At 45.5% G+C, this 20,076-nt stretch overlaps 1 protein-coding gene across 24 annotated transcripts in view; it reads right to left on the reverse strand.

The window, feature by feature from the left end:
- The window catches only part of mllt10 (MLLT10 histone lysine methyltransferase DOT1L cofactor), a 498,389-nt gene that overhangs the window by 8,217 nt on the left and 470,096 nt on the right, over positions 1-20,076 (reverse strand). For 21 of the 24 annotated variants that reach the window (XM_072508516.1, XM_072508507.1, XM_072508512.1 and 18 more), the window contains 2 exons: positions 8,415-8,471; positions 6,271-6,617 (listed from right to left, as the gene is read on the reverse strand). In XM_072508516.1, the coding sequence (XP_072364617.1) occupies positions 6,271-6,617; positions 8,415-8,471 (404 nt within the window). The remainder of the gene's footprint in view (positions 1-6,270; positions 6,618-8,414; positions 8,472-20,076) is intronic. The other 3 variants (XM_072508508.1, XM_072508521.1, XM_072508517.1) reach the window with 1 other exon arrangement.

Genomic DNA, 20,076 nt, shown 5'->3' on the forward strand with positions numbered 1-20,076 from the left:
TTCATTCCCTGACCCGGCGAGCACTCTTCTATGGCCTCTACACTGACCATAACTATGCAAGAAAATGTTTTAACTGACAATTCTGAGGGGCACTATGTCAAACAGGGACATGCATTACAAAATAAGAAAATCGGTACCTCTAACTATCCTTAATACACTACACTCACTCAAGCATTCAATCATACTAACTTCCTAAACAATACACACAAAATCGTAGCAGCATTATACACATTGTCCCTGGCTTGGCAGTCAAGCTCAGGTTTGTACAATCGCTCATGAAACATTTCTTTATTCACAACAAAAAACGAAAACAAATGTTCTTTATTATAGAACGCGGGGGTCGGGGGTCTGGTCAAATCCGAAAATAGGGGATCTTATCCTATATACCGGGGTGCGAGCGCGGTAGGCTCTCCTTCTCCATTTTCTCAGACGAATAGTCTGCACGATGCAGCAGAGTATCGCCAATACTAGTAGGGATTCTATCAAGTAGGACAGGGAGTACCAGGTTATAAACCTGTCACACCAAGATGGTGTGGTGTCGCTTGTGACTGGGCTCTGGGTACTATGGGGAAGTGAATCATTAACGGCTGGGGGTGTTGAGGTCAGGGGGTTCGCGTTCGCGCGCAACCAAATGTCCATTATGGTGATGAGCGACGCGGAGGATGTCCTCATGGTTCTTCTTTCTTTCACTTCTTTTCTCTTCTCTGGTCCTGGAGCTTCTGGAGTTCTGTGGGATCAAGCATAGTGTCTGTCACTATCTTGGTTTAATATCTCATATGATAGCATGTCTGTCCTTTAGTGCCAATTACTCCCTTTATAATTGGTCACTATGCATGACTCCCTCATTTTCTTTTCTCCAAAAAACGAATTTCAGGACGACACACTTACAATTGCTGAACCAGTGCGAGCCGTCTCGCAAGCTGTGCGATTTACCATCCAAATGTTTGGAGATGTAAATAGCAGAGGGATGGCAACCTAAGCGTCGCCTGAAACAAAACAAAACTTTTTGAACCAAAAGTGCCGAAATGAGCTGCGTATGGGCCGCGACGGGTAAGAATTGGATGGAATCCCCGGGTAGGACTGCGACCAATGCCGTGTGTGCTCTACCCGAGCGTAGTTGACCAGAGGCAGGGCTGGGACTAATGCCATTTCTCCACTGCCTGAGCAACCGGCAAGAACGGGTAAGAATGTGGTCGTCGGGGGGGTGCTGCCTCTCGATTAGGAGAGCAATTATGAGTCTGGTTCTGTCGACAGACTTGTTCCTCTGAACTATTGTCTGGGACAAACTTGTTCCTTTGACAATCATTGGACGTCAAAGGGAGTGGTGACGTGGTGCCGTGAAAAACTTTCGAGTTTACACACAACACGTAACGATAACATTAACGAACAAACATGCTGCAGGTATCATCAGAAAGGACATCGTAAATCACATTTGGACTGGGGTGTAACTAGCATATGGAGGGAGTGCAGCGTGACCGAAGAAGAGAGGAAGGAGGAGCGAAACAAAAATGAAGTGGCCTTGCTGAGGTAACGCTGCCATGAGAAGTGGTGGGTAAGCGCTCACAGTTTGCTTGGGGCAGCTGGGACCTTGTAGCTGCTGTGGGTGGTGTTCTCTTTCATATCTGGGGGCTAGTCTAGCTGGTGGGGGTCTCCTGCAATCTCGGGCGAAGTGTCCTGACTGCCCACAGTTGTAACATGACCCCTGAGGCATGTAAGGTGGAGCAGGCTCTCTGGTGCATTGTTCCCTTGGGTATGGTTCCCTGGGTGGGGGGTCGGGGCTGTTGGTGTCTTTGCTGGTTCGGAGGGCATTGGTGGGCTGACTCCGTGGCTGTTTCAGGGGGGCTTGACATTCTCGTGCGTGATGTCCTAACTGTCCACAATTGTAGCATTCCTGGGATTTAGGCTGCTGTGGGCTATTTCCCTCATTTACCCATGCAGGGTTCTGGTGCGTCCTAACTGGATGCATGTCTGCCTGCTCTTCCTGCTGTTCTTCGGGTTTCCTAACTGCGGGTTTGTTTTGTACAGACTGCTCCCAGGCGCGGGACAATCTTTAAAAAAAACATTTCTCATTGTGGGCTTCCTCGGAGGGGTCATAATTCGTACAGGCTTTTTGTCCTGCCTCTGTGGCATGGGAGATAAGGGTGCGGGTCCATTTGGCCATACCTTCTTGGGACAAATGGGCACTTGCTAAATTTCCAAAAACTGCTGTGAAATGAATCCACAGGCGTCCAGCAAACGCTGTGGGGTGTGCTGTCTTTTTCTGCCTGCACTTATTCAGGCCTTCTACGGGGTCACCTCTGTTGTAGCCGATCACATCTAGGATCGCTGCGTGCATTTCCTCAAGGGTGTCTCCTCCTACATTCTGTGGGTCGGGAAGGGCTGCTACGACCGAAGGGTCTAAACTCAAAACTGAGCTTTACGTACTCTCGCTCATCCAGGCCGTACATGGTCGCCTACTGCTTTACTCTGGCAAAGAAGTGGTGGGGGTCTGAGGTGGGGAGGAACGGTGTGATTTTCTCGCATGTGTCCCGTAATTGAGTCACTGTTAAGGGGGTGGTGTACAGAAATTCCGTGTCGTCCGATGTGGCTGTGCGGTGGGTGGTGACTGGGTTCATTGCAGCCTGAACCATCTGCTCGGTGGGGGGTTGGGGCGCTTTTCTCTTTTGGAGCTTTCCCTGCGCACATGTTCCCTGAACATATCTCTGCGCTGTCTCATTTAACTCTTCCCAATCAGGGCCGTATTCCTCATCTAACTTTGATCCAAAGGTTTCCTGGAATCCTTTTTGAACTGAAAGCAGAGATTGCCGTTTTGCAATCTGCTTCCGGCACTTTGCGTGGTCTAGTGAGCTTTGTCTTTGCTCCGTGGTGGCAGCATGGAGTGCTCTTAACGCTGCCTTCAGGTTACTACACTGCCTCTACCTGCTTCTCGGTTTCCTCTCGTACCAGGACTGCACGTTGTGTGTCCTGATAAGGCCTTTTCGTACTGGGACTGGAAGCTGCTTGGGTGCGCCAGACAAGACTGGTGTGCCCACTTGGCATCATCCACCTCTCCATCGTTTGCTGCCAACTTCCTCCTTAACTCTACGTTCTCTCTCTACCTCACTAACATCGACCTTGCTCATTCGATGTATGCCTTCTATCTCTTTCGGGAGCGTCCTAACGACCTCCTCTGTGCCTCGCAATTGTGCCAAACAGGACACGATTGCCATCGGCTTGCGAGCTATTCCCAAGCTCTTGTTGTGAATCTCGCTCAGGTTCTCCCACCAAGTATGTCCTATACTCCCTGGACCTGTTTCCTCATTGTTACAGAATTTGCTCCAAAGGGGCCATCCTTTCCCTTTGAGGTACTTCCGGATTTCCTCTTCCCAAACGGGACACTGTCCTACTCTACTGCTGCTGGTCGCTGCGACCACGAATTCTTCTGGGTTCATGAGGCGTTGCATTGCCATCTTTCCTCTCTAAATACTCTTTTAAAATTTGGAACGAGGCGGTGCTGTATTAACGGGTACGGCTTTCGCTATTTTCCGAAATACAAACTCCCGACAGTTTTGTGGCAACAAAAAAATCTATCAGTATTACCTTATCGCCCTGTTAGTTACGCATGCATTTAACACACTTCCGAATTATGAGGATTGATCAGAACTGCTTGAACACTTGTAGTTTTCTGTTCCCAATTGGATCTCTAATTCAAATTTTTAGGTTCTCCCGGTGTGGTTAAGTCACTTCTAGATCGGGTCCCGTCAGATGTCGCCAGTAATATGTTGCTAACTTTTGGTTGGTTCAATTGGCTCTGTTTTATAACCTTTGCTCTCGAGTCGCCAGGTATCTTTATGATACCGCCAAGAGGTTCAAGTTCAAGTAATGATCAAAAACTCAACACACCAATTAGTAAGATTCAAATCAAAGCACATTTATTATACACAGTAAATCGCTACTCATGCATAAATTCTACTTCTAAGCTATTTCTACAACTAACAGGCCTATACTTAGCTTCGGACTGGCCCACCAGGTATGGGGAACAAATGGCCTTTCGTTCAGGTTCTGAGTATGCGGGATTCAAAAGCTGGTATGGACTGGTAGCTAGGAGCGCCTATCTCGTAGCGAGCGTTGACTTAAGACTTACTTTGTTGGAGCGGCAGCTGGACAGGTCACCCTCAAGGGTTGCTTTGCGTTGCTGAGTGACCCTGTCAAGAAGAACGATTTGAACTTAGGGGCTTAACTTTATAGTCCCTAGGGGCTTCCCGCCCTTCAGGGCGGACCCTGTACCTGGTTCCAAGTGATTGGACTTCGTTCCAATCGCTTGGTTCGATTTCTCCAATACTGGAGTGGTTCCCTGATCGATGGGCGGTCTTGAGGTGTCCGTTAACCTCTTTTGTGTTGGCTCCTGCTGGCGCCGAGGAGTCTGGCTTGGCCTTGTTTATCCCAAATGTTTCGATTGTTCCCGGGGATCGCTCATTAGTATGTAGATGGCTGCTACATTATTATGCAGATAGCTGCTTGTATCGATGCTGTCTGGGCTTTTGCACAGTTTAATACACAGTAAATTGCACCTGCTAGTTTCTGCCTCTGTTGGCTGAATTTCCCTTCAGCCTTTGCTGTTCTCCATTTTATGTGGGGTGTTGGCCAACCCAGGTGGCTACACTGGAGAATGGAAACTATTTCAAGATACTGGAGCTTTGAGGAATGTGCAGTCACCATATCCCAGTCTAGTCACTGGTTTCAGTAAAAGGTGTGAGAATCCAATACATAATAACTTGCAATTATGGAGTTTGGAAAAAACCCTTATCCTCAAAGTTTCTTGAATTCCATCACCAAAGCATCTAAATCACCAAGGGAGAAAGCTTTTCTGGAGGAAGGCTTATTTAAGAAAAGAGTTGGAGAAAGAACTACAGAGGCGGAGGAACGTGGTGAGGTGATTTGATAGAAAAACATCAAGGTGAGGATTTGGAATTGAATGAGTTGGGGAACTGAGTATCTGTGTAGGTCAGCAAGGAAGGTGGAAGTGGGCGAATTAGACTTTGCTCGGCTGGATACAAGTGGCTGAGAAAGGTGAGGGTTGCGAGATTGGTTGAAAGAGGTGGAATGCAAGTGGAAAGGTAATGGAAACAGGAGATTTGATAAAGGTGTACAAAATTATGGCAGGTAGTCAATCGAAGTAAAACTATTTCTAATAGCTGGTTGTATAAGAACAAGGGCAATACAGATTTAAGGATATGGGCAGGATGTTGGGCGAAGGGGGTTTGGGAAGAACTTTTTTAAGCATCTAGAATGACCTAAAACCTGCCACACACAGGGATGTTGGAAGTGAAGTCAATCATTCATTTCAAAAGGAAATTGGATGGACACTCAAGAGAAACAAACTTGCATGACTACGGGGCTATGAGACAAATTGGTTTGCTCCATAGAGCCAGAATGGATGCGAGAGTCCAAATGGCCACCTTGTGTGCCATTATGACCTTTTCCTTTGCAGTCAATAAGATGGTTACAAAAATAAATCTGAATATATGGCGCATTCAAAGTCTAAGTGTAAACAAAGACACCAAACTACAGGGTTCCAACTTTCATAAGGCAAATGAAAGAACATTTTCAAACTGCCAGCAAATATCATATGATCAAACATGCAGGAATACATCTAATTATAGTTGGCAATTCTCCTGCAATCTCTCAATAGCTAGCCTGTTCAGAACTGGCATTGCTTCCTGCTCTTGTTAGGCACCAGCATACTCCCCATTGTTGCAGGTAATCGCCCTGCTTGCTGTCCAGTGTGCCTTCCCAGCTCAACAAATTGAAGTTGTCTGCTAACTTGCAAAAGAGTGCTGCAATCAGATGCTCATAACACAGATGGAGCAAAAGGGATGGTAGATGTGGCCAAGGAAAGTAGGGAGAAAGATAAATTTGGCAACATGTATATAGTAAAAATTGTACGTTGTCAAAATGATCTTCTGATCCTCCTTTCTCTACTTCCTATCCATGCCCACTAAGCTTTCTCCTTCTTATTCTGTTATGGCCTGTATCATCTCATTATCATTTAGATTGGCTAGTTACCTTCTGCACGCTAAGCAATTTGCTTGAGAGACTGCACTTAATCTTGTGTACTGGCACTGAAAAACATCTAACATGCATACTTTAATTCTTTTATTCTCCAAGTTGTCTTCATTGACAATTGCTTGGTTCCATTCTTATTTTAGTTTCTTATTTTAAGTTCAGTGCTGGTTTTATTGGCCAAAAGCAAGTTTTCAAATACAGGTATAAATGTTTTAAATATCTTACCTATTGTTGAGATTGGTAGACAGTGGAACAGTTACATTAGGTGGCACAACTGCATGCGATAGCGGATTTGGGTTTTGTGATATTGACACAGGGGTCTGTATAACTCCATTCAAAGCACCCACAAATCCATTGATTGCCAGCTGGTTTCCTGGTAAGGTTCCCATTAACCCACCTACTGAAGACATTGTAGGAATGGTGGAGGCCATTGTTTGCATACCACTAGCTAGTGCTCCTGACATACAGTTAACCTGATGAATTCCTGATCCTTGCAGAGCTGGACTCTGTCCAGTTGAGGGTGGACTAGCAAGAGAAGAACTGCTAGTACTATGTCCACTGGAAGTTCGTTCCTAAAATGAGAACATTTAACTTTAATAAGCAGCATCTTTAAAAAGAAACCTAAGACAAGTAATTCAATAATAACTTGCATTTATAAAGCATCTATAACTAGTAAACAAAGTATCTCAAAAAACACAAACATTGAAAATTAGTAAGGAAGACAAAGAAAACCAACAATGAATGGGTGAAGGTGAAAGTTTGAGAGTAGGAAATAGCCCTCCCATCAATTATGGACTGGAGGCAGCAGAATGTTGCACAGAACGGCAGAGTTCAAGGACTGGGATGCAGGAGTTAAAGAGCTGAAACAGGGCGGGGTCAGCAAAAGATTTGTAAAGGGGAATGAAGATTTTTGAATTAAGTGCATTGTGGAACTAGGGGCCAAACGTTCCGTGTATAGGGGTGATTAGTGAGTGAGGCAGAATTCAGGTGATAATCTTTTGGACACGCTGTATGTTTTGTTGCATGGAGCTTGGAAGAAGGGTGGTGCAGGACTAGAGTCTGGAAGTAACAAAGTATAATAATTTTAGCACCAGTGAGGTTAGGATGATGACACCAATATGGAAGTAAATTATTAGAATATGGAGAATGAAGCTCAGAGCTTGCTGAAACAGAAATGATATGAAAAAATGAAAATCGATTATTGTCATAAGTAAGCTTCAAACGAAGTTACTGTGAAAAGTCCCTAGTCGCCACATTCCGGCGCCTGTTCGGGGGGGGGGGGGGGGGGGGCTGGTACGGGAATTGAACCGTGCTGCTGGCCTGCCTTGGTCTGCTTTCAAAGCCAGCGATTTAGCCCAGTGTGCTAAACCAACCCCAGGACCCTGAATTTAATTTAGTCTGCCAAGTAGCCAAACCAGATAAAATGGCCTTGGCCCCAGCATTAGCAGCTCACCATACTACCCTTGATATTGGAAGCCAGGTGAAAAGTGGACAGAGGTGATTTGAACAGGAAATTTTGAGAAAATTTGGAGATTTGTGTGGGAACAACACATTCAAGGTCCTCAGGAAGGAGAGGTCATATCTGGGATATGGAATAAGTACAGGGTGGACCTTTTGATAAGGCAGTTATGGCAGTTTTAAAAGGAGAGCAGCAGTATCTATAAAAAAGGAGCCAGGAGTATCAGCAAGCATTTGTACAAGATAACACAGCTGAACAGTGTAAGGGTCCTTCTTGTTTATTCCCTTATTTTCCCTTTTTTTTAACCATTACATTTTTGATCAATGGTTGATTAATGGGCATGCGTCTTTAAGGCAAGCAAACGTTCATCTTTAATTCAAGCAAACAAATCCAGGAGCAGGAGAGATCACTGTGCAAGTCTGTGCTGGTTTAAACTGGAGTTGCAGACTAACACGCACCAGTGGGAAAGATGGACTGGGACTTGGTTTCATTGATTTGGCTGGTGGCCATTGAATTGACCCATAAGGCTGTGCTCTGCCTGGTAACAGGTGGTGAGTGGATCTTATCTCACTGGAATAGTCTTGAGACAAGAGGGTTTCAAGTTTCGATTCCAGGAGCACGGAAGGTCTATCTACACCTCTTCAGAAAGATCCAGCTAACGCTCTCCAGAAAGCCTGCTGTGAGGGTTGTCTCTCTCTCTCTCCAAAAAGCCGATGAGTGTTGGATTCCTGAAACTAGACGCATGAAGACAAACCACAAACTAAAAGCAAGGGTTTGAAGAGAAATAAAGTGCCTCTTCAGGAAAGTTGAGAGTACTGTATTTATAAACTACGGAGAAGACCAGTACAGGCTGCAACAAAGGCTTTAATCTGCAAGTTCACTGTGAAGAAAGTATGCTGAAAACCATCACCTGAAGCAAAGACTCTTTTCCCTTCCACTTGCGTTTTTCTGACCCGTTTCCACCCCTCTGTATACAGAGGGGGGGGGGGGGGGGGGGGGGGGGGGGGGAAAGAGTTAAAGTAGGAGTTAGGTATTAGTTCATTGTTAACCAACTGTATCTGCTGCGTATTTCATTATAGTTCTCGTTATAAGTAAACATTAATTGGGCTTACATTTACAAACCTGGTGATTATAATTACTGGCCAGCCAAGGGCAAGAGACTTCAGTTATTTTTTTTTGTAGAAAATATTTTATTGTGGCATTTATAATTTTAACAGTTTTAAATATCAAATTTCAACAAAAACAAAAATACAACGATATAACCAACAAACGCCCCGGGCATAGAACCCAGCCAACATGGCGTACACAAACCATGTCACCTTCCCCAATCACCCCTCCATTGGTTTTCCAATCCTTACTCATCTTTCCCATGCCCCCCCTTTCCCGCCCCCCCTCCCGCTCCCCGGCTGACAGCTTAATTTTTCTCAAAGAAGTCAATGAACGGCTGCCACCTCCAAGTAAACCCCTGCAACAAATCCCTCAAGGCGAATTTAATTTTTTTGAGTCTCAGAAACCCCGCCATGTCATTACACCACACCCCCGACTTCGGCGGCTCCGAGTCCCTCCACCCTAGAAAGATCAGTCTCCGGGCCACCAGGGAGACAAAGGCAAGGACGTCGGCCTCTCTCACCCCCCGGGCTCCTGGGTCATCCGCCGCACTGATGATCGCCACCTCTGGACCCGGACTCCCCCCCCCCCCCCCCCCCCACTATCCCCCGTGTTATGGGTGAGAGTTTAGAGCATGCCTAAGTGTACCATGGAGTTCATCTGACCCACAACTTTTAATAGATTGTGGTATGGGGAGCACACGGCCCACTCTACAGGTGTGGAGTAGCAGAAATGGAAAAGTATTTTTTTAAGCAAACCAATGTTTATTCTATGAATTCAAGTTCATCTTTTTAAAACAGTGAACATCTTTGCAACCATTAATTCAAATACAACCCCCAAAGAATACAACACTAAGTAATCCGTAAGCTGTCCTTTTAACATCCAGAAGAGTTTTAAAAAAAAATCTTTAAACATAAGCACATCAGGTTAAAGTCACTACTGCGAGCAGTTATTAGTTTTAAATCACCAAAGGATCGATTTACTGTCTTTAGATTAGAGAGAGACTCTAATACACTTTCTGGCGGTGACTGCAGCTATCCAAGTCTGAAAACGAAACAAAAACACACACTGTAGCAAACAGCCTAAAACGAAAGTAAAAAGCTGACAGACAGCCCAGCTCCACCCCCTCTCTGACATCACTGCAGTAATAAACACCCATTTCTTAAAGGTACTCTCACTACAGATATTTATATACACACCCATTTATAAACACCCATTTCTTAAAGGTACTCTCACATGACACCTCCCCCCCCCAAAAAAAATAAACCATCAGCTTCAAGATGGTTTCATTTTTCACCATCCGTTAAGAAATGCACACAGTAAATATACTATATTGTTTTAAAAAACAACACACGCAAACAGGTATAATAATATAGTCCATTTTTCTTTCTACCTCCAACTGAAACTGCTTCCGTTCATCACATTCGTGACAAAGCATCGGCTATCACGTTTTCTCGTCCTGCCACATGTACTATTTTTCAATGAAATGGCAGTAACAATAAACTCCAGCGAAACAGCCTTGCATTGTTATCCCGGAATCGCTCCAAAAACATCAATGGATTATGATCAGTATATATAATGGTGTCAGATGGATTGCTGGTCACATAAATGTGAAATTGTCGCAAATCTAGCACCAAACTCAACGTCTCCTTCTTAATCGTGGAATACCTATTCTGGTGAGAATTCAATTTCTTTGAAAAATAACCAATAGGCCGCTCTAGCCCTTCGTTGTCGTCTTGTAGAAGCACTGCACCTACACCCACATCACTCGCATCAACCCCTACTTTGAATGGTTTCGTATAATTTGGGATGGCAAACACAGGAGCAGTGGTTAACACAGCCTTCAGGCCGTCAAATGACTGTTGACACTCCGCTGTCCAATGGAATTTGTTACGCTTCTTGAGCGAGTCCGTCAGTGGAGCGACCACACTGCTGAAACTCAGTACAAATTTCTGGTAAAATCCACTCATACCAAGAAGTTGCATTATTTCCCATCGTGTCGAGGGTATCGGAAACTCCCCAATAACTTTTGTTTCCACATCCCGTGGGACCATTTGACCCTGTCCGATGATATGGCCAAGGAAAGTGGCTTGGGCTTTTCCAAATTCACTTTTGGCTACGTTTATCACCAAACCCGCCTCCTGAAGTCTATAGAATAACTCCATCAAATGTTTTAAATGTTCTTTCCATGTCTGGCTGAAAATTACCAGATCATTGATGTATATTGCACAATTGGGTAATCCTGAAACGACTTTGTTAGTTAAGCATTGAAATGTGGCTGGGGTGTTTTCCATACCAAATGGCATAACTTTGAATTGGTATGTACCATCTGGAGTCACAAAGCTGAAATCTCCTTCGCCCTTTCGGATAAAGGTACTAGTAACCTTTTAAGTAAATGCAGTTTGGAAATATAAGCTGGTTGTCCATCTTTCTCAATGCAATCCTCCAAACGTGGGTTAGGATAAAAGTCCGTTCTTGTAACTACATTAACCTTTCTATAGTCCACACACAACCATTGGGTACTGTCGGGTTTTGGTACCATCACTATGGGTGAGCTCCATTGGCTGCAACCCACTTCAATTATGCCATTTTTAAGCATACTCTCAATCTCTTTGTTAACCTGTGCCAATTTTAAAGGGTTAAGTCTGTATGGATTTGTTTGATTGGAACAGCATTTCCCACATCTACATCATGTATAGCCATTTTAGTACTTCCCAATTTATCTCTACAAACTTGCCCACGTGATATCAATAACTCTTTCAGGTCAGTTTGTTTTTCCTCTGGAAGGTAACTCAATAACTTCTCAATTTTTAACAACATCCTCGTTTTCCAATTTAATTTGAGGTATGTCCAATTCACAATCATCTGGATTTGGTTCGTCACTTTGAGTTAGAATCATTAAAACCTCCTCCTTTTTCTCTCCTTCCCTTTCAAAGTACCTTTTAAGCATATTCACAAGACACACTCGGTGAGTTTTCCTTCTATCCGGCGTTCTTACCACATAATTCACCTCACTTAATTTCCTTTCAATCTGATAAGGTCCACAAAACCTTGCTTTTAAAGGTTCACCTACCACTGGTGACAACACTAAAACTTTATCTCCACAGACAAAACTACGAACTTTGGATTTCTTGTCCGTTACCCGTTTCATCACATTTTGTGCAACTTTTAAATATTGTCTAGCCAATTCACCTGCTCTATTTAATCATTCCCTAAAATTTGACACGTAATCCAATGATGTAATTTCCGATTTCTCACTCACCAATTTTTCCTTAATCAATTTAAGTGGTCCTCTTACCTCATGACCAAAAATTAGTTCAAAAGGACTGAATTTGGTTGACTCATTAGGTGCATCCCTAATTGGATAATCTTGACAATAAGCCCTCAACAATGTCTTTAATGTCTGATGCCACCTTTCTAACGCTCCCTGCAATTCTGGATCATACGCAGTTGATTTAAATTGTTTTATTCCTAAGCTATCCATAACTTCTTTGAATAACCTGGAGGTAAAATTCGATCCTTGATCCGATTGTATTTCTGTGGGTAGTCCATAACTAGTAAAGAATTAAAGTAACTCCTCCACAATCTTTTTAGCTGTAATATTACGTACTGGAATGGCCTCTGGAAACCTAGTAGACACATCCATTATAGTCAAAAGATATTAATTCCCACTTTTCGTTTTAGGAAGCGGTCCTGCGCAATCAATTAGGACCCTTGTAAAAAGTTCCTCAAATGCTGGCATGGGTACTAAGGGTGCTGGTTTTATCACTGCTTGAGGTTTCCTTATCACTTGACATGTGTGACATGATTGACAAAATGTAACTACATCTTTATGTAGTCCAGGCCAATAAAAATATTTCTGGATTTTAGCTCGTGTTTTCCCTATTCCCAAATGATCTCCCACTGGTACCTCATTTTTTAAAAAAATAATTTTTATTAAGGTTTTCATAAAATATCAGTAACAAAATGAAAAAGGAACCCAACAGGGTTAAGTTCAAAACACAGTCCAAAAAAGCAACCCTCCATACCCCCCCCCCCCTGTACATAAATAATAAATTAACATTAACACCCCGACTTAACACAACAAATATATACACCCCCCTCAGACCCCCCAGTGTAAATAACAAAAACAAAAATAAAGTAAAGTAACCCCCCACCCCCGAGTTGCTGCTGCCATTGACCAATGTCTATCGTTCTGCCAGGATGTCTAAGAACGGTTGCCACCGCCTAAATAACCCTTGTACCAACCCTCTCAAGGCGAATTACACCCTCTCCAACTTAATAAACCCCGCCATATCGTTGATCCAGGATTCCATGCTTGGGGGCCTCGCATCCTTCCACTGAAAAAGAATCCTTCATTGGGCTACCAGGGACGCAAAGGCCAGAATAACGGCCTCTTTCGCCTCTTGCACTCCCGGCTCATCTGCCACCCCAAATATTGCGAGCCCCCAGCCCGGCTTGACCCTAGAACCTACCACCCTCAACACTGTCCTCGCTACAACCCTCCAAAATTCCTCCAGCGCTGGGCATGCCCAGAACATATAGGTGTGATTCGCTGGACTCTCCAAGCACCTAACACATCTGTCCTTGCCCCCAAAGAATAGGCTCATTCTTGTCCCGGTCATGTGTGCCTTGTGCAGCACCTTAAACTGTATGAGGCTGAGCCTCGCGCACGATGAGGAAGAGTTCATCCTCCCTAGGGCATCTGCACACGTCCCTTCCTCTATCTCCTCTCCCAACCCCTCCTCCCACTTACCTTTCACCTCCACCACCGAGGCCTCCTCCTCCTCCTGCATCACCTGGTAAGTTTCCGAGATCTTGGTCCCCTGGGTGAAACACGAACAGCTCGCTCTTCCCCATGTTGAGCTTGTACCCGAGAAATCCCCGAATTCCCTGAGGATCCTCATTACCTCCGGCATTCCCCCCACCGGGTCCGCCACATATAGCAGCAAGTCGTCCGCATAGAACAACACCCTATGCTCCTCCCCACCCTGCACCAACCCTCTCCAGTTCCTCGACTCCCTCAGTGCCATAGCCAGGGGTTCAATCGCCAGTGCGAAGAGCAGGGGGGACAGGGGACACCCCTGCCTCGTCCCTCGGTGCAACCAAAAGTACTCAGTCCTCCTCCTGTTCCTGGCCACACTTGCAATCAGGACCTCATACAACAGCCTAACCCACCTGGCAAACCCCTCTCCAAACCCAAACCTATTCAGCACCTCCCACAGGTACCCCTACTCTACCCTATCGAAGGCTTTCTCAGCATCCATCGCCACCACTATCTCCGCCTCCCCCTCCCTCGCGGCATCATGATAACGTTCAGAAGCCTCCACACATTCGTGTTCAATTGCCTCCCCTTCACAAACCCCGTCTGGTCTTCGTGAATGACTTGCGGCACACAATCCTCAATCCTCGTGGCTAAGACCTTCGCCAGCATCTTGGCATCTACGTTTAGCAACAAAATCTGCCTGTAAGACCCACACTGCAGGGGATCCTTGTCCTGCTTCAGGATCAAGGAGATCATTGCCCGGGACATCGTCGGGGGCAAAGCCTCCCCCCTCCCTTGCTTCATTGAAGGTCCTAACTAGCAACAGGCCCAACAGGTCCATATATTTTTTTTAGAATTCGACCGGGAAACCGTCTGGCCCCGGTGCCTTCCCCGTCGCTCCCATCAGCGAGTTCAACATGGTGACCACATAGGCCCCCACATCCAGCCCCTCCGGCAGGCCCAGAATCCGCAAATTCTTCTAGCTCGCCCACTGGTACCTCATGTGCAACTCGCAACACCTCCCTTCTATACCCTAACGGCAATACTACTTGATGAACTTCTGCCCACTTTTCATCCGCCTGCATATGTAAAGGTCTCCATTTTCTCATCAAGGCATCACTTTTATGGTAATAACACTCTGGTATACACTCAGATTCCTTTTCTGTGTATGCTTTCTTATACAACCGTTTTATTTCTATATCTTTTTGTTGTAACTCCGCCAATTTTCCTGAACTAAAAATATCCGCCTCATCCTCCATCTGTACTTGTTCTTTTTCAACCATCTGATCAAAAATTGTTTCTGATAATTGCACTTCAACTTCATCTTCACTCTTTGATTTCTCCTCGTCTTAACCCGTGACTTTGCGACCTTGCTAGTACACAATCCGGAGTAATCCCAGGATATTCGTCCTTCAACACTTCAGTTGTCTGATTTTCCACTGGCTTGTCAACCACAGTAGGCATCACTCCCACCTGCGATCCAGCTATATCATTACCCAAGATAATCTGTATTCCTGGACAAGATAGTTTCTCTATTACTCCTACTACCACTTCTCCACTCTTCACTGGACTTTCCAACCTTACCTTATATAATTGAACACTACTCCTCTCACCCTGAATTCCACATATTACCACCTTTTCTGGCAACATTCTTCCCAAACTACATAACTCATCTCTTAGCAGTAAAGATTGACTAACTCCCGTATCTCTTAAAATTGTGACTTCTTTACCTGCTCCACCTGATACACGAGTAAACTTTACCCACACAAGTAAATTCTTTAAAGAGATCTGGCACCTTCTCATCAATCACCTCTTGATCAGGCTGTACAATCTTTTGCACCTCCTTCGCTTCACTTGGGCTTTCCTTTACCACTTTATCAAACCCCACTGTCTTACCCTATTTTACCACATCAGACTTCCCAGTGCTTTTCTTCAACCACCAACACTGTGACTTTACATGGCCTAGTGAAAACATTTGAAATTTTTCATTTATTTTCCACCTTCCTGGATTTCTTTTTTAATCTGAGGTACACTCTCCTTATTATCTCCCATCAGATCACCTTTACCTTTACCACTAGAGTATTTCTCATGTCCCCAGTTTCTATCCCTCACAGGCTGAAACTGATGTCGGAAACCAAGCTTTGATTTATGAACCAATTCATAATCATCTGCCATTTCTGCTGCTAATCTCGCAGTTTTAACCCTCTGCTCTTCCACGAGTTCTCACTACATCAGGAATCAAATTTTTAAACTCCCTCAAAAGTATAATTTATATGAGAGCTTCATACGTTTTGTCTATTTTCAAAGCCCTTATCCACCTATCAAAATTACCCAGTTTGGTCCTTTCAAACTCCATGTATGTTTGACCAAATTCTTTCAATAAATTTCTAAACATCTGTCTGTAGGCTTCAGGCACTAGTTCATATGCACTCTTCCGGTAGTGATGCAAACACTTCACTAGCCCTACCTACCAGCTTTGTTTGAATCAGTAATACCCACATGTCCAGTGGCCATTTCATTTGTTTAGCCACCTTCTCTAATGAAATGAAAAAGGCTTCTACCACCTTCTCGTCAAACCTAGGCAATGCTTGGACATATTTAAATAGATTCCCACCAAGCCTTCGACTTTGACGCTCTTTCTCAGCATCCACATCACTATCAACCAACTGTACGTTTCCGTTTACGTCTGCCAATTTTAACTGACTGTCATGTTTCATGGCCATTTTCTGAAGTTCAAACTCTCTCTCTTTATCTTTTTCCCTGATCTGTATCTCCCTGTCTCTTTCTTTTTGTTCTGCTAGGGCTATTCTTTATGTTTTTCTTTCTTCTCTCTATTTCCTCTCTCTTTCTCTTTCTTTTTCCTCTCTCTCTCTTTCGTATTCAAGCTGCTTTAATTATTTCTCATGTTCCATATGTTTAATTTGTAACTGAATTTTTGCCATTTCCAATGAGTCATACTGTATCTCAGGCAACTGTAAATGCTTAGCCACCACCATAATGACCTCAGCTTTTCGCATTGTCAGGTAATGTTAACTGCAATGTTTTTGCCAAATCTAACAGTCTGCTTTTAGTCTCTGTCTGTAAGGTACTGCGTGTGACCGTCTCCACCCCCAAAAACCTCAGAGCCTCTGAACGCCATTGTCAACAACACACTCCCTACTGAAACTAAAATACCACACCTGAAAAGCAACCACAATATGCTCACCCCTCACTGTCTTTAAGTTCACTAAGTCAATCCAATAGATAGACTTTTATCCCGGACGATCCCCAAATTTGTTATGGGCCAGGATTTAGAGAACCCCAAAGTGTATCATGGAGTTCACCTGACCCACAACTTTTAATAGATTGTGGTATGGGGAGCACACGGCCCACTCTACAGGTGTGGTACAGCAGAAATTGAAAAGTATTTTTTTAAGCAAAACAATGTTTATTCTATGAATTCAAGTTAACCTTTTTAAAACATACAGTGAACATCTTAGCAACCATTAATTCAAATACAACCCCCAAAGAATACAACACTAAGTAATCCGTAAGCTGTCCTTTTAACATCCAGAAGTCTTTAAAAAAAACCTTCAAACAGAAGCACATCTGGTTAAAGTCACTACTGCGAGCAGTTATTAGTTTTAAATCACCAAAGGATCGATTTACATTCTTTAGATTTCAGAGGGAGACTCTAATACACCTTCTGGCTGTGACTGCAGCTATCCAGCTCTGAAAACGAAACTAAAACACACCCTGCAGCAAACAGCCTAAAACGAAAGTAAAAAGCTGACAGACAGCCCAGCTCCACCCCCTCTCTGACAACACTGCAGTAATAAACACCCAGTTCTTAAAGGTACTCTCACTACAGATATTTATATACACACCCATTTCTTAAAGGTACTCTCACATGACACCTGCCAATCCTTCGACGCTCTCAATGTCAATGCCAACGGCTCTATAGCCAAGGCAAACAACAGTGGGGGAAGTGGACATCCCTGCCTCGTCTCCCAGTGCAACCTGAAGTACTCTGATCTCACCCGATTTTTCTGCACACTTGCCACCGGTGCCTGGTATAGCAACCAAATCCAATCCACAATTTCCTGCCCAAACAGCCCTAGGACCTCTCATAAGTATTCCCATTCCTCCCGATCAAAGGCCTTCGCTGCGTCCATGGCCACCACCACCTCAACCTCTCGCCCCTCTGGAGGCATCATAATTATATTAAGCAACCTCCTAATGTTGGTCGCCATGTACCACCCCTTAACAAACCCCCTCTGGTTCTCCCCTATAACGGCTGGGACGCAATCTTCGATCCTTGTGTCCAGGATCGTTACCAATAGTTTGGCATCTACATATAACAGGGAGATCGGCCTATACGACTCTCAGCTTTCCGGATCCTTATCCCGTTTTAAAATGAGGGAGATCGACACCTGTGACAATGTCAGAGGGAGCACTCCCAACTCCTTTGCTTCATTGAAGGCCCTTACCAACAGCGGTCCAAACACCCCCGAGAACGTCTTGCAAAATTCCACTGGGTAACCGTCCGGTCCCGGGGCCTTATCCGATTGCATCGCCTCCAACCCCTCTGCTACACAAGCCCAATTGGGGGCCCAAGGCCCTCCAACAGCTCCTCATCACCCTTGGGGACTCCAATCCTCCCAGAAACCTCCTCAAAACATCTTCCCCTCTTCTGGGGGTTCCGACTTAAACAATTTGCTATAAAACCTCCTAAATCCCCATTCACCCCCGCCGGGTCCAAGACCATATTCCCACCCCACCCAGATCCCCCAGCAACAACCCCTGCCCCCATCCCCCCACTGACCTTACACTCACCCTCCCATTGTGCTTCCGTGAACTAGCCCACCTAGCTAGCCTAGCAGTCCCCACCCATAGCGCCTAGCATCCTACCCCCTGCTGATTCCCCTCCCCTCCACTCGAATATTAGTGCAAACAAACCATAAACAACTCCTCCCCAAGCCCAAACAAAGAGACCAACCCCCCCACCTCTTAACAAAGGACAAAGAACAAACCTGAAGCCGAAAAAGAAATGGCCCCAAACATAAGTTAACAGCAACATCACAGCATCTCCACCAAAGTTCAAAGTCCTCCTTCTCCTGCCAGTTCATTGTCTTTAACAAAATCTACTGCCTCCTCCGCTGAACCAAAGTACAATTCCCAGCCTTCGTAGGTTTCGGTGCAACATTGTGGGCCGAAGGGCCTGTACTGCGCTGTATTGTTCTATGTTCTATGTCACCCACAGACGTTCCTGGTACAGTAGCCCAAACTTCACCCCCTTCTTGTAGAGGGCTGCTTTGACCTTGTTAAAGCTCGCTCTCCTCTTAATCAACTTTGCACCCAGGTCCTGGTACACTCGATTTCACTGCCTTCCCAGGTGCAGAGCCTAGTCTGTCTGGCCTGCCTCATAATTCGCTCCTTGTCTAGGAACCGGTGCAGCCGCACCGCCAATGCCCTCGGCGGCTCATTCCCCTGGGGCTTCCTCATTAGCGGCCAGTGCGCTCAATCCACCTCCAACGGCTGTGCAAATGCACCCGCTTTGACCTACGCACCAGCATCAGCTCCTTCACCCCCCTCCGGCAAGTCCGCGATCCTTATATTCTGCCTGCGTGGCTGGTTCTTTAAGTCTTCAACATTCTCCTGAAGCCGTCTCTGCGGATCGCGCAGCAGCCCCATCTCTGCTGCCATCGAGGAAAACTGCTCCTCGTGTTCCGCTGCCATCATCTCCTCCATCTTCTAGATCGCCCTGACCATGGACCGTCAGCTTCATTTACATGCAGTTGGCCACCGCCCTGATCGAATCCACCGCCCGGGTCAGGTCCGTCAGACGCTCCTTCTGTTGCTTGGTGAACTTCTCATTCAAGAAGCTCACCAGGTGGTCCGTCGACCATTGAGTTGGCAGGGCCGCTCGCTGCCCCTCCGCCATCTCCACATGCGTCGCAGGCGCCACACCCGCTCCAACCAACTGATTCCCTCTTTTTTGACTGCTTCTGGCCCTCAGCTCCATACACCAGAGAGTCAATCTCTTCCTCTCACTCTCCTGCAGTTGTGGGGGAAGATAGGAGGAGGGGGGCTTGAAGCACTGCTAGAACTGGGAGAAGTCATGGAGACCTTCAGTTCCATGCAGACGGGGAAGGCACCGGGACCAGGTGGGTTCCTGATGGACTTCTACAAAACATCCGCAGCAGCACTGCTCCGCACCTGTGGGAGATGTTTGCAGACTCAACTAGCAAGGAGCACTTTGCCTCCAAAGCTAGCAGAAGCCACTTTATCACTGTTACCCAAGAAATACTAAGACCCAACCGAATGTGGATCCTGCAGACCCATTTCGGTGTTCAATATGGATGTGAAAATACTTGCAAAATCCATGGCCAGGTGACTGGAGAACTGCGTACCAGAGGTGGTCGCAGACGACCAGACAGGCTCTGTTAAGGTAGACAACTAACAGCGATCATCAGGCGCCTGCTGAACGTGACAATAACCCCATCCAGGGAGAAAACACCGGAGGTGATCATCTCCCTGGACTCAGAAAAGATCTTCGACAAGAGTAGAGTAGAACCACCCACATGGCGCCGAGGTCCCAGGTTTGATCCCGTCTCTGGGTCACTGTCCGTGTGGAGTTTGCACATTCTCCCCGTGTTTGCGTGGGTTTCGCCCCCACAACCCAAAGATGTGCAGGCTAAGTGGATTGGCCATGCTAAAT

The sequence above is a fragment of the Scyliorhinus torazame genome, chromosome 6, assembly GCF_047496885.1.
Source record: "Scyliorhinus torazame isolate Kashiwa2021f chromosome 6, sScyTor2.1, whole genome shotgun sequence".
In the NCBI taxonomy this organism is placed as follows: Eukaryota; Metazoa; Chordata; class Chondrichthyes; order Carcharhiniformes; family Scyliorhinidae; genus Scyliorhinus; species Scyliorhinus torazame.